Source organism: Vidua macroura, chromosome 1 (assembly GCF_024509145.1).
Source record: "Vidua macroura isolate BioBank_ID:100142 chromosome 1, ASM2450914v1, whole genome shotgun sequence".
NCBI lineage: Eukaryota > Metazoa > Chordata > Aves > Passeriformes > Viduidae > Vidua > Vidua macroura.
Window position 1 is genome coordinate 115,178,199 of NC_071571.1, and position 13,533 is coordinate 115,191,731.

Here is a 13,533-nt window from a genome sequence, read left to right on the forward strand (position 1 = left end):
AAAATTCATTTTATCAGCATATTGTATTGTGGGATTACACATAATCACAAAATAGTTCTCTTTATATCAGCCCCATTAGCAAACTACTGTATTATCACAGTATTGGCCAGTCTAAACAAAAGCTTTTCATTTGCTTTCATTGTTAAGTTCCTCTTGCCATGCAGGATCAAGTGTCTTTTCAACAAATAATTCCTTTGAATTCAGAGGATGATTTACCTTCAAGCACTTAAGTAGCTTCCTAAGCTATCCTATCCTTCTAAGACACTGTGTTTTTCCCACACCTGGAGCAGCTTCCCAGTTGCATACTGGACTTCTAACACTGTTACGAGTACAGGTGACTTACGAAAAAAACAACCTCTAAAAGGCCCAAGCCATGAGGTGAGGTCAGTGCAAATATCTCTTTAAAATTTCCTGAATGTTGTATTCGACCTCTAATGAATGATCTGAGTAGACTGGACATGACAAATTAAGTTAGAAAAATCTGAGGAAAAAAAAAGTTGAAATTTCATTGTTTAGCTAGTTATGTATTAGCCAGCAGACCTTACAAATTTATCACATAGAAGTCATTCAAAAGATTAATATTTTTTTCATGTTACAGAAGAACATTCTAAGAACTGAAATTTATTAAAATAATTACTGTAATTAAAGTAACTATTTTGATACAAAGAATGCAAAAAACGCCCCTAGGCAAAGTGTCTTTTTTCTGCTTCCTAGGTATTAATTTCTGTTGTCATACCCACTTCAAAAATTGTCTCATGTTTATCAAGCCTGAGCTATACTTATCTTCAAGATATTTTAAAAATTAATTATTAATTATTAATTATTTATTTATAGCAAATAGGATGTAAACTCATGGTAGTCTATAACTCTTTTTTGTGATAGTAACAAAGGCATCCGTTGTTCTCTACTATTGATCCTAAAAATGTTTCATTGGTAGATTGATGCTAAAAATGTTTTTCCTGTTTTAGCACAATGGTGGAGAGTGCATGTTAAAACAGATGGAGATTCCCCAGAGCCACAGGAGTGTAAAAGGACCCTTGTGATTTATGGCTCAAAGGGCAAAAGTGATGAGCTTCTGCTTTCTCCACAAACCCCAGGATATGTGTGCTTTCTCCCCAGAGCAACTGATGAATTCATTGTAAGTCAGAAATATACAGTACCGCAAAGAATTTATCATGACATTGCCCTCTAGGACATATATATAAATATGTATGTATGTGTGTGTGTGTATACATAACTAGCATTATATATATATACTGTTGATTTGTCTGCTAAAAAAATATAATTATTTACAAAGATGGAATGACATAAGTATAGATCTTGGGTCATCTCCTACTGCTAGTCCTGTTCTACTACAGCCAGCTCCATGGGCTCTTTTGTGAAATTTATTGCATTCACCAGCTCATCTTGCATTTTTTCTAATTCCCTAAAGATTCCTGAGTTGAAGTTCACACAAAAGGCAATATACAATTATTTGTGAATGCAGAAGATGAAGGATTGGGCAGCACTCCCAGGGGACATAAGTGGGTTTTTCTTTCCTTCATTTCCATCTTTGTAAAGTAGTATCCACTCTCCACAGGATTGTTCTGTCTCTCAGGTCAGCAGGCAGAGGATTTTTCTGGATAATCACAAATCACTGGAGAATGCATTCATGCATATCAAAGTGTGGTGAACTCTGAAGCAATAGCTTACATATGGCCAGTATTAAAATCAACCCTAACACCGAACTGACCGCCCGTACACCTGACACACATGCTGATGATTTGAGAGGATTCATTTGAGGCATCCTTTAAATCTTCAAATTCTGTCCTGGCTTTCTTGGCTAAATCATTGCAAATTCTCTTGATTGTCATGAAATACAGCTTCTAGCCAACAAGATGGGAGAAACAGCTTGCAATTTGAGGTAGTTTTATACATCTCAGAAAGACTTTTCAATGGCTACAATAAACATTCTGAAAACAATGGCAAAGCTACATTTAGAAAATTATGTCAAAGCCTCATTGTAATGACCTGATCCAGGCTGAATTTTTAGTTTAAATAACAAGCTAAGGCAATTTAGGAACTTTATGGGGAGTAAATGAAAAGATAAATGGCATTTCTTAAGGACAAAGAAGCAGCTGCTTATCAGAAAACACACAGGAAACACACTGAGCAACGAAACAAGCTTCCTATCCTATGCTATGAACATAAACTGAAGAGGTCAGTAGAGGCAGAATCTATCTGTGGAGCAGGAGCACCAGCTGACTGAATTTTGGCAAGCATCATTGCATAAAGCAGTGATGCTGCTACATCCAGCGTGTTGGTAATTTCCCAAGTGGCACGTATTCCTTGTTAAGGCTGCCTAATTTCAATTATTGGGTATTACACTAGGAGAAATTAGTATTTCTGTGTGTCAGTTGTGGTTGTCTCTTTTAGTCTACTATCCTTGGTACACAGTACCTTATGGGTTGTAGCCTTCCACCCCAGCAGCTTTCTGAATTTTGGATAGACGTTGGGTTAGTGCCTGTATTTTCCCCACAGCTATTTGTGTCCTTGTTTTTATTGCTTTGTATGAAGAAGTTAGTACAATTTGAGCATTATTTACTGTGCATGACATTTTATCTCTTTGCCGCATTGCTTACAGTGCAGCTTACAGAACAGCAGTTCTGGTATAAAGGGACATTTAGGGATTCACAGGTATCTCCATAAACACCCTCATACCGCTTTAGGTGCTTGAGCCAGTGAACCCAGTTTTGTTTTGCTTTCCCTTTCTTTGTTCTTACTAAGACTATGCAGAAGAATGCAGAAACTTCACTTTTGTTTTCTCACTGTAGCAGCAGGCTGGAGGCATGAACGTGATATCACAAGGAGGACAAGCTGTGAATTCAGCTTTCCAAAAAGCACGAATAAGTGAACTTTTAACCTTCCCCCAAGATCCTGGTCCTAGACAAACATCCTTAATAATATAGTGCAGTAAAAAGAACAACAGGTTATGTGCTATAAGCAGCTCTCATCGTTTTGAAAAGTAAGCTTAATTTTTGATCTCAGAGATACATTTATTGCACATTGAGGACAGAAAGGCATGTAAATTCCTGATTTTCCAGGTGTTCTCACACAAGTATTTGCACAGATGTGTATCATATTCAGAATGATTTTTCCATCCAAAATATGCCCAATCAACTCCTATGAAAGAACAGGTGTAGTTTAATTGCACATAGCAAGCATAAAGAATAAATTAAAAGAGAGAAAATGGAAGCATTCTCTTAGGTACAGTTGGGGTTTGGTAGTCTCAAAAATGTGTTGTATGGTAGTTGAGCTGCTTAAAAAAGAATTAATTTAATTAGAACACCTAATTTAACACTGATTTTAAAAATAAATTGAAAAATAGGTGATTGCATCAATGTTATGAAATGTGACAGGAGTTGTAGCACTGAAGGCAGCATGGCAAGAAACCAGTGAAGTGGTGGAATTTTTTTCCTTGGTAATCTGTTGATGATTGGAATCAATCATTGACCTCACATGGAATGAATCGATTTGTTAAATATATAGGTCTTTCTCACAGTCATCTTTGTTTCTTGGCTTCTAGCAGAGTGAGTTTGTCAGAGTATGTCTTTGGAAGGTCCTCCTGTATTGTGCACATCCTGTTCTCCAGAGAATCTTAAAATACATGGGACAGAGTGTGAGATTAGGATGCCCAAAACTGTTGTCCAAAACACTAGCACAGGTAGTACACAATGAGCAATAGTGCTCTTCAAGTAGGACTGTTGGTAAATACATGATAAATTCTGAATGTATTTTGTGTTAAGGATCAAAAAGGTGACAAAGTTTCAAATCACATAATACAATAATCCAGTTCCACAGTATGAGATGATGCTGCAAACAACAAGCAGAAGAATTTCTGGAGTATGTGACAGATGGCTGTCCAGTTGAATTTTAGTAGGTTTGATGAAACCCTATTAAGTAGAATAATTTATGGGGTGGGTGGGTGTGATTTTTTTTTTGTTTGTTTTAACAGAGAAAAGAATGAAAAGGAATTATATTTAAATATGCACCCAAACAGTAAAATTTACAAGGCTTTCATTACCCTAGGCACAACATCTTTGAGAAGCCCTGTGTGAGTTAAAGAGGAAAAAATTTAAAATGTTATGAAATTCTCTAATAATCTTTATCAGTTACCTGTCTCTGAAGCCCAGTAGCTCCTCCTAATTTTAAGAGCCATGCTCTTAAATATTCAGGCATGTAATGGAAAACATATTATGTTTTTAGTATGTGACAAATTGTGCCAACTCAGCTAAGATTTCAAGTTCTGAATATTAGACAAAACTATTCTGAAGAAATAAATGTGAAAAAAATAATTAGGAAATTGTAATAATGAATGAGGTAAAGTATCCTCTTGCAAATATTCTTGCAAAAACAAATTTAAAACAAGGACATTCACTGGATATATGCTTTGTGATGGATTATATGTCTGTATCTGCTTTGAAGGTCATGTTGCATCTGTTAATAGACATTGGTGGAGGGAACAGACAATTTTGCATCTAAGACAGAATATCATATACCAAAGGAAAACTGCTTGTACTAAACTGGTCAGAAAAGGATTACAAGAATGATGTAATGGCAGCACTGGGTACAATGATGGATCTGAACAAAAAGGCTAATACTGGCCATAACTGTAAGTGAAAAAACAAATCCATGAAAAAAGGGGAACTATCTGCTACACTCATTTGAAAATAGCTGGTGTTTAATTCCACGGATCATAAACAGTATGATTAGTACTTGCTAGTTCAGTGGCAATCAGGGAATTAATTGAAACTGTGATTCTAGAAACAAAATGGACAATTGTGGCTTCTAAATTGTCTGTCCTGTATTTTGCTATAAATCTCCTCTGTGCATTTCCTACAAGGATTATAGCACATGTATTTATGACAACTTAAAATCCTAGTGAATTGCAAATTAGGGTAGCAGAAGACAAAGTAAAATGTGAATTACAGCTTGCCCTGTCACATAAAAATAACCAAGTTCTGTACTTTTGCAACTCCCAAAGAGAGAGCTTTATGGAATAAGTTGTTCATAGCATTTAGACTAGCTGTGTGATACAGTCATGAGATCCATGCATGAGAAAAAAATGTGCAGGAAATAATTTTAAAAGTCAGTAGTCTGGTTCTGAAAGAGAAGAAGCAATGACTTTGTTGTCTGTGAAAGAACTGTAGTTTAGCTGGGTGAAGAACCTGTGTACTCTCCTCTCAATGAACCCAAATAATTCCTGTTAAGTTTAATTAGGTGGAATGCATATTTTGCAAGGAATTAATCCACTTAGTCCACCACAGCTAATGATACATAGCTAATGATATCCTTTGCAACATACACAGCATGAATGAAAAATCTTGATGCGAAACTCTGCCCACTCATTTCCCTTTTCATGCTGCAGGAGTGGAGACCAAGTCAGGGACAGCTTTGATGTCTGTGAGCACGATGGCACAGAGACAGGCAGGGCAGGCTAGGCTTAGAGAGAGGACAAGTCTGGTGCCCTCTTTTCTGGTGTATAACTACTGCTGTGTGGCCTTTTTGAGTACTGTGGAGTTATGGTTCAGGAGCTGAGAGGTTCCGAGCAGCCCAGGGCTGTTATATAGGCAATGGAAAGGAACTCTTCTCGGCTCCTTGAACAATTCCCTGAGTCATGAAATTGTGTAGGAGTGGCATGGCAACCACTTATAATACTTACCTCAAGAAATTCAGACTAGAAGGGATCTTTTAATCCATCAAGTGCAATTCCTTCCTACCAAAGGCCTCTTTTCATAAGTTCTGCATCATAAATCCATCATAAAATTCCTGTAAAACGGTTTGGGCAGGTAGCTTTATTTTCAATTAATTATTCCTCTTCATACTCTGATATTTTACTATTTCTTATGTGCATAACAGTTACTAAAAATAATGTCCAACTCTTCCAAAATGACAAAAGCACATTTTTTTTTTAATACCCCTCTAATTAAAATAAGGGAGCTGATACTTCCCTACATGCTTGTGTTCACTGTGCAAATGCACATGAACTAGCTTTAAGCAAGTGAGGTCAGCAGTGAAGGGCTGTCACGTTCAGAGCTCTGCTGAGAAGCAAAATAAATTGATCTGTTAGGTCTGTGCTCTGTCTTAGGAGCCAATCTGCTGGTGGTGCTGTCAGAGCCAGAGCATGATTGTGTAAGGCTAATTTCAGTTTATTATTGTGATGTTATAGGGTGCACAAAGGATTTATTCCCTGGAAAGTCACCAAATCTTATGTTGTGACTGATGTGGGGGGGGGAAAAGCAGCAATAAGGGAGAAGAACAAAGCCACTGGCAACATTTTTTTGTATTAAGTATTTTGATACTTAATTAAAAAAAATTGTTGCCTTTAAAAATTACTAGTTCTCAGCTGTTTCACTCAAAATCATTTCTGATCCTGTCTTTCTTGTAGCTGTCCAGTGCATGGCTGCCACACTACTACCTGTTGTTCAGAAGACATATGCAGTGGTTAATGTCATGCAAATCATTATCCACAATCAGCAACGAGTTATTGAATTTCCACATCTAGTATGGGAACAGGGCTGTGTTGTCCTACACAGTTATTTCTGTAACATATTTATTTTTATTCAGAAATATACCTTTCCTTTAATGAAGAATTGGTTGTAAAGTAGTTTTATGTTCTAGACAAAACCATTTAGCAAATGAGAATTTAGTAAAACTTCTTCACCAGTAGGATTGCCAAGCACTGGGACAGGCTAACAAGGGCAGTGGTTGAGTAACCATCCTGGAGGTATTTACAAATATGTTGATGTGGCACTCAGGGACATGTTTTACTGGTGGAATTGGCACTGCTGTGTTAATGGTTGGACTTGATGATCTTAAGGGTCTTTTCCAACCTAAACAATTCTGTGATTCCAGGCTCATAGTAATCATCTTTAAATTAATACCTCACTTGGCTGCTGATATTAGAATCTTTAATCGTAAGTTAATGCTCTCTTTATCTAGTAGGGTCACAACTTCCTGTGTTACCTTCTGTCTAAATAGCCTAAATGCACAGATCTTACTAATTCTCTGACTCATTCCAAAGTTATCATGCTTGCAGTATGTATGCTTACAGAGTATCATGCTTGCAAATACTAATAAAGGAGATAATCTCACCCATAAATAAAAATAAAAAGGAAATAAAAAGGATTGATTCTATCATCACACTTTTACCAGCCTCAAACTCAACTTTTCCATTATTTACTGTTAAGTTTAGAAATTCTACACTGGGATTGGGGAAAATCTTTCTAAGGGAACCAGCCTTGACAGTACCCTCTTCCTCATGCTATTTGGTGCAGGTTGAGACTGGAGATCTGGGAGATGTATACAAGATTCGAGTCAGCTGTGATGATGTGCCAGGCTTTAAGGGCTGGCATCTGAAGTCTTTTCACTTACAAGAGTTGCATACAAAACAAGAACTGAACTTCGAGTGTAACTGCTGGCTCACTCTTAAGAGAGGGGATAAGGAGCTGATAAAAGAATTCCCCACAGTCACTCAGGACCAGAAAACTTTACCAGGTAAAAACACCAAGAAGACATAAACACTGTAAATTAACTGCTTGAAAATAAATCACTGCCACAAATATAATATAGTGCTTTGTCTGGATTTGATACTTTCAGTGGCTCTGTTGCACCTGTCTTCACATATGCACACAAGAATGTTGAAAACTATTCTAATTTTCCAGTTAAATTGCATATTGGTTTTTACAGTTGCTAAGTCTTCTGCATGACTTTAAGTGAGAAAAACTAAACAATACAATTGGACTTTTTAGGGAAACCAACATGTTCAAAGCCATGGAAATTATTTGTTCTAGAGTTACTATTGAATTACTTAGCTTACAATAGCTTTACTTGCTAATATAAGTATCAAAAGTAAGCCTTATTGCACAGAAAGGTTGGGGTTTTTTTCCTAAGGACTACTTTTTTTTGTCATGCTGTGAGGTCTCAGAGATGCCCTTGGAATGTGAAGACTTACAGAAGTCCTGCATTGTTCAGAAAAGTTAGCAGTTACACATGAGATAAAAGTAATTAGAGACATGACTGCTTTGCTAAACTGAAGTTCCAGAAGTTTGGATCCCTGAATACTCAAACCTATTCATGACCTTAAAATAAAGTATAGTGTTACATTAGTTAAATGTTAACTCTGCAGAACTGTACATTAAAAATGACATTTGAAAATTTTTGGTTATTCTTTTTGTATGAGCCTGAATATATATGCAATTAAATGATCTTCCTCAGAAGAAAATCTGATCTGACTGTAAGAATTCATTCATACAGGATCAATATAAAGGCAAAGACTTTAGAGTTTCCTTCTTTAAGTTAATAAGTGCATTTTGTAATTTTTTGTACTTGTATGTCATGTCATGCATCCAGATGCTATAGTGCAATTTTTTCTTATTTAAATTTGCATAACCTTATTCTTTGACCTGTGTTAATTATCTATTTCAAAGATAATTCAGTTTTTTATTAGTGTTTAGTTTACTTCCTGAACTAACTCAAATGAGTTCTTACTTTCCAGATCTTGCACAATAAAACAGAATCAGGCAGAATTTGCCTACATTCATAAGTCTAAATTTTCCAATTTCATTCAAATTTCTAAGTGAATGGAAAGTCTTCATTGAGCTTAGCATGAAGAGATCAGATTCATAGAGAGTAATTGATTTTTTCGTTCACTGTGTAGCAGATTTTTTTGTAGCTGAAGAAATTTTAAAAAATCTATAGTCTTACTAAATATTCTGTGTTGCTGTTTTATTTTAGGTATAGCTTGTACTTAATCAGCTTTAATTAAACTTTTTATTTTCTTTTTGTACAGTCTATAAGTATGTTGTTTCTGTACATATTGGTGACCGCTGGGGAGCAGGGACTTTTGCAAATGTTTATATCACTCTCTATGGCAAAAGAGGGGACACAGGTGTGAGGAAACTTCATACATCTCTAATGAAAGGAAGACAATTTCAGCGAAATAAGGTAACGGCACCATACTGCAGTCTTACATGTGCAGTTAGCACTGCATTAAGTGTCACTTAATGCCTGCTTAGAATACATCTGGCTAGATATGCAAGAATTTGGAAACATTCAGAGAATTTATCTTCCAGGTATTCACAATAGACCAATGCCAGTGTTATTTATTTCCTGTACAAGAACATACCCACATGTCAATAAAGACTCTACATAAGCAATAGAAAGCAGATTAGTGGGGAGAACCTCTGTGATCATGCTTCTGACTTCTTCTGTTCCAAATTTAGGACAGAACAGGGAGTAAAAAATTAAACAATCAGTGAAAAATTAGTTAGAGAAATTTCCAAGAGACTTTTGCAGTCTATGATGTTTCTGAAACCACAATCCCACTTTGAAACAGCAACTCAATATCAGCAAGTTTAGACAAGAAAAAAAATTCCACTTAGAAAGTGAATGCAAATAAACCCAGTGTTTCTAAATAACCACTATAAATAAAATTCTTCTCTTGTGAATTAGACTTTTGTTGTAGTGTGTTTTGTTTAAAATTCATGTCTACCCCGTTTTCCTCTTTAATCCTCTCCTCTCCCAAGCTGCCAATCTTCCCAAGGTCTTCCCTAACCCCCTCCATTCCAAGTTGTCAGTCCTCCCTTTCCCCACCCCTTTCTCCAGAATGTTCCTTGTCAATCCTCCCTATCCCTACCCCTCCTTCCAGAGTGTTCCCTGTCTATTTTGTTATACTCGACACCCTATTTGTTACTTTGTGTTATTCCACTCCCCTATTTCCCCTGATAGGTTTAGTCCCACCTTAGACCACTCCCCAGCTTTACCCTCATTGGTTAATGTTCCTGCACCCCTCCTCCTGAGTTACTGTATAAAAACTTCTGTTCACCACCCCCGCCCCCAGCTTGGTCTTTGGTCTTTGTCGTTGGTCTTTGGTTTCACTTAATAAACCCATCCAGCCTTCACCCCAAGACCCGTGTCTTCGTTATCTGTCCCTGCGCTGAACCTGCCGATAGCTGGGATTGCAGAACTTGCAGGGGGACGGTCGCGCCCCTGCATTCGCCGCCCAGCACGCCCCACGACGGCGCGCTGCGAGAGACTTTCACTCACTGAACAAGGATGTTTGAAAGTGTCCATTGTCAAGGAGAGGCTTAGATTTCTCTGAAATAATTATATTAGATAACTGCCACAGCACTTGTTAGGGTAAAATTGGAATCAGTAATGAACTGAGACAATTTCTAAATTTAATTTCTGTGTATTTCTCAGAACTATGCCTATATAAGGAAGACAGCAGTATATTGTAATTATTTTAATTTATGTTCATACATGGATTTATTTCCTAAAATATCTTAATTAATGAAGTTAATGATTTCTGCTCACAATCTGCTGTTCGGTTCTGACTATTAGTAAAAAATAAGATCTTTCTTTTATATGAAAGTACTTTCACTGTTAGTAGCAGAAAATTTGTTTCTCCAATATTTTATTTAAAAAGTAATAGGGACAATACATAGGACTTTGAAAACTACTGTATTCTTTTAGAGGTGAGTTTGCTAATATCTCGGTTTTTTAATTGTTTTGACATCCAGTTTAATTAGTGCCTACTACTGAATTCTTTTATTTGAATTATGGTGTTAATTATATTCCTAGACTTTGCTGTTCAAAATCCAGGTGTTCATAACTTTCTAACCTTCAGCAGTTACTGTGAGTTCCATCTGGCCCCTGGTTGGGCCCTATACAGAATATCTGGCTTTCTTATAGAAATTTAGTGGGGCAAACAATTTTTTTACATTTCACATTTTTACTTATCTTGTTTTTCTGGTCCCTTTTTTCATCTACTACCACTTGTGCTTACTTCTCGCTTGTCTATCTCTGCCTTCTCCATTCTGCTTCCCTTCCCATCTCTCATCTTTTACTCTTCACTTTCATTTTAACTTTCTCAATTTGCTCCACAATTATTTTCATTTTGTAGGGAAAGTAAAAAGTCAGGTTTTCTGACTACTGGAGAAGAATTATAAAGCTATCTTGGAGAAAAAACACTCTTTAGATTTCTAACTTTTGCTTAGAACTTAATATCTATATCTAGACTTGTATAATAAGCTTTAGAAACTAGATATCTGAAAAATAGAAATTTCATTAGAACCAAAATCTTATCATAACTGACTGTCAGAAAGTAGATTTTAATGTAATATGAAATGATTGATGCGGTGATACGTATTGACCAAAGATCAAATGAAATTACAATGCATCGTTAATGATGAATATAGGATTAAATGTTAGTTCTAATCAGTGTGTGCTTTCTTAGATTCAGCAGCAAGATGCTATGTTAGACTTCACAAAGAATCAGATTTTAAAAATTTTGAATTTTCAGATGAATTCAGGCCTACATTTTCCCTGAAGTTTCAAGTCAAAATTCTGTTTTATTAAGTATTTTCCTGTTTTGCAGGTGGATTCTTTTTTGGTGGAAGCTGTGTCTCTGAGTCATTTGCAAAAAGTGGTCATAGGACATGATGGAGAAGGCTATGGAGCGGGGATGTACCTCAAGATGGTAACAGTCAAGGAATCACAAGATTCAGACAAAGAATGGGTCTTTCCACTGTGGAACTGGCTTGATACTCATCTGGGTTTATGTGAGACTGTTTGTGAGATTGTAACAGTTGGTAAGTGCTGCAGAACTGACCTGCCCATTTTTATATACATATATTTGACTACAGCTCATTTAGATGTCTATAGTATCCTACTTTTATTGAAAATGTGAATTTTCAGTTTGATCCTCGTGTTACAGCAGAGCCACATCTGGTAAGGTTAAAGTTAGTATAATTCTGTATTGTCAATGTGTTGCATATGGAACACCTGCCTTCCAAATTAAACACAGCATAATTCAATGAGAGATAAATAGCCAAGCTTAGGATGTGCACCTCATGGGGATAAATAGCTTACATTTTATGCACTATTTTCCAGCCTAGAATCTCATTTGAAATCTAAAGAAAAATTACTTCAGTGAAATGAGCCTAGTCTTTACCTGTGAGAGTATTCCACAGCACAAAGCAGCAGTTCTGGTATGCTCATTTCTGCTCATTTCACACCTACTACTATGCCATGATTTGCACAAATCTAAACCTGGAGGTACTTGGCGAAAGAACTTACAGCAGGACCTTTAGTCATTCAGAAGTAGTAAAAGATTTCTTCCTTCAATCCTGTGAAAAGAATTAACTGCAAAGGAAATGAACTACAGAACTTTGTCCAGGGGAAGTAAGATATAAGATGTCCTTGATCCAATTGTGTGTTCTTTCTGAGTTGTAGAAAGTACATTTTCCTGAGCTGTTCCTCTTCATGAAATCATTTTCGCTTTGCCTAGACTGGTTAAAACAGAACTAAAATGAAGAATAACAACAATTAATGAAGAAAAAGAGAGGGAGATAGTGATATTGATCTTCTGAGCATCTGGCAAATAACTTTGTGTGTTTATTATAGGTTACTTGTCAGTCTCACACTATTACAACACCTATTATTTTGCTAGGTAACATCTGGTGACAAGAAAAGTTCATTAGAATTGTTCTTTTTGCATTAGGTGCCCACATGCTACATATGGCTACGTGCTCTTAAATGATAATTTACTTTAGTAACACTGATTGCTTTTTAACGAACAATTACTTAGACTTGTAAAAGGTGACTGAATATTATCTTAGCAATTACTTCCAAACATGACAAGGAAAATACATTGGCTTCAAAAAATACCATTGAAACGAAATATTAAGCTGCTAAATTTTTCACAAAAAATATAATAAAGATATTGATGTGTTATTCTTAGTAAGCAGTTGCTATAGATACAACATAACCTGCAAAAAGAGCTTTGTTTGTGTACTGTAAAGGCTGTGGTCCTGCTAGATGATGCCATTCTCTCATGCTGTCATCTTTCCTTTCTCTTTGATAATTTTTAAAGGTAGAAGGTCAACTCTTAGTCCTAAACTGCCTGAAATCAACATGAAGTCATCAGGTTTCTGGATAATGGATATCACGGGATCTGACTTGAGTGCTGAAGAGGATCCAATATGCCTTTCTTTTATCGTCTATGGCAACCTGAGTCACAAAAAGTTGCCACTTCAAGTCACAGGAAAAGCAATTCAGATCAAAGTACTTCAACCTTTCTCTGTTGCAAGAAAACCCTACGAATCATGTAGCCAATAATCCATTTAATTCTGAGATAAATTGATTCTTTAAACTAAACTACCAAATTGATTTTTAAGTCCTCTGTGTAGTTTGGCACAGATCATCATTTTTGTTTGTAGGTAGCAACACATGAACAATGGTTTTTGAATGAGCAAATTCTCCCAGTGTCTCATAGTAAGAATGTTTAAGTGAGCAAATTGGTCCCTTGGTGCACATCACAGTGTATAGCACGCGGCAGGTACTGATTTACAGGCTTTGTTGATCTCAGAAAAATCAGCAATTTGTAAGCATACAATATGCCATGGGATACTGTAGAGCTTTTGGGGCTGATGATAGAGAAGGAAGAATCATAAATGAGATTAAATGCACAGAAGGTTAATTTTTTCTCTT

General features: G+C 36.2%; 1 protein-coding gene across 1 annotated transcript in view; it reads left to right on the forward strand.

The window, feature by feature from the left end:
* The window catches only part of LOC128814067 (lipoxygenase homology domain-containing protein 1-like), a 132,043-nt gene that overhangs the window by 54,010 nt on the left and 64,500 nt on the right, over positions 1-13,533 (forward strand). Inside the window, exons 17-21 of the mRNA XM_053989636.1 lie at positions 969-1,138; positions 7,317-7,536; positions 8,831-8,985; positions 11,420-11,633; positions 12,917-13,107. Coding sequence (XP_053845611.1) covers positions 969-1,138; positions 7,317-7,536; positions 8,831-8,985; positions 11,420-11,633; positions 12,917-13,107 — 950 coding nt within the window. The remainder of the gene's footprint in view (positions 1-968; positions 1,139-7,316; positions 7,537-8,830; positions 8,986-11,419; positions 11,634-12,916; positions 13,108-13,533) is intronic.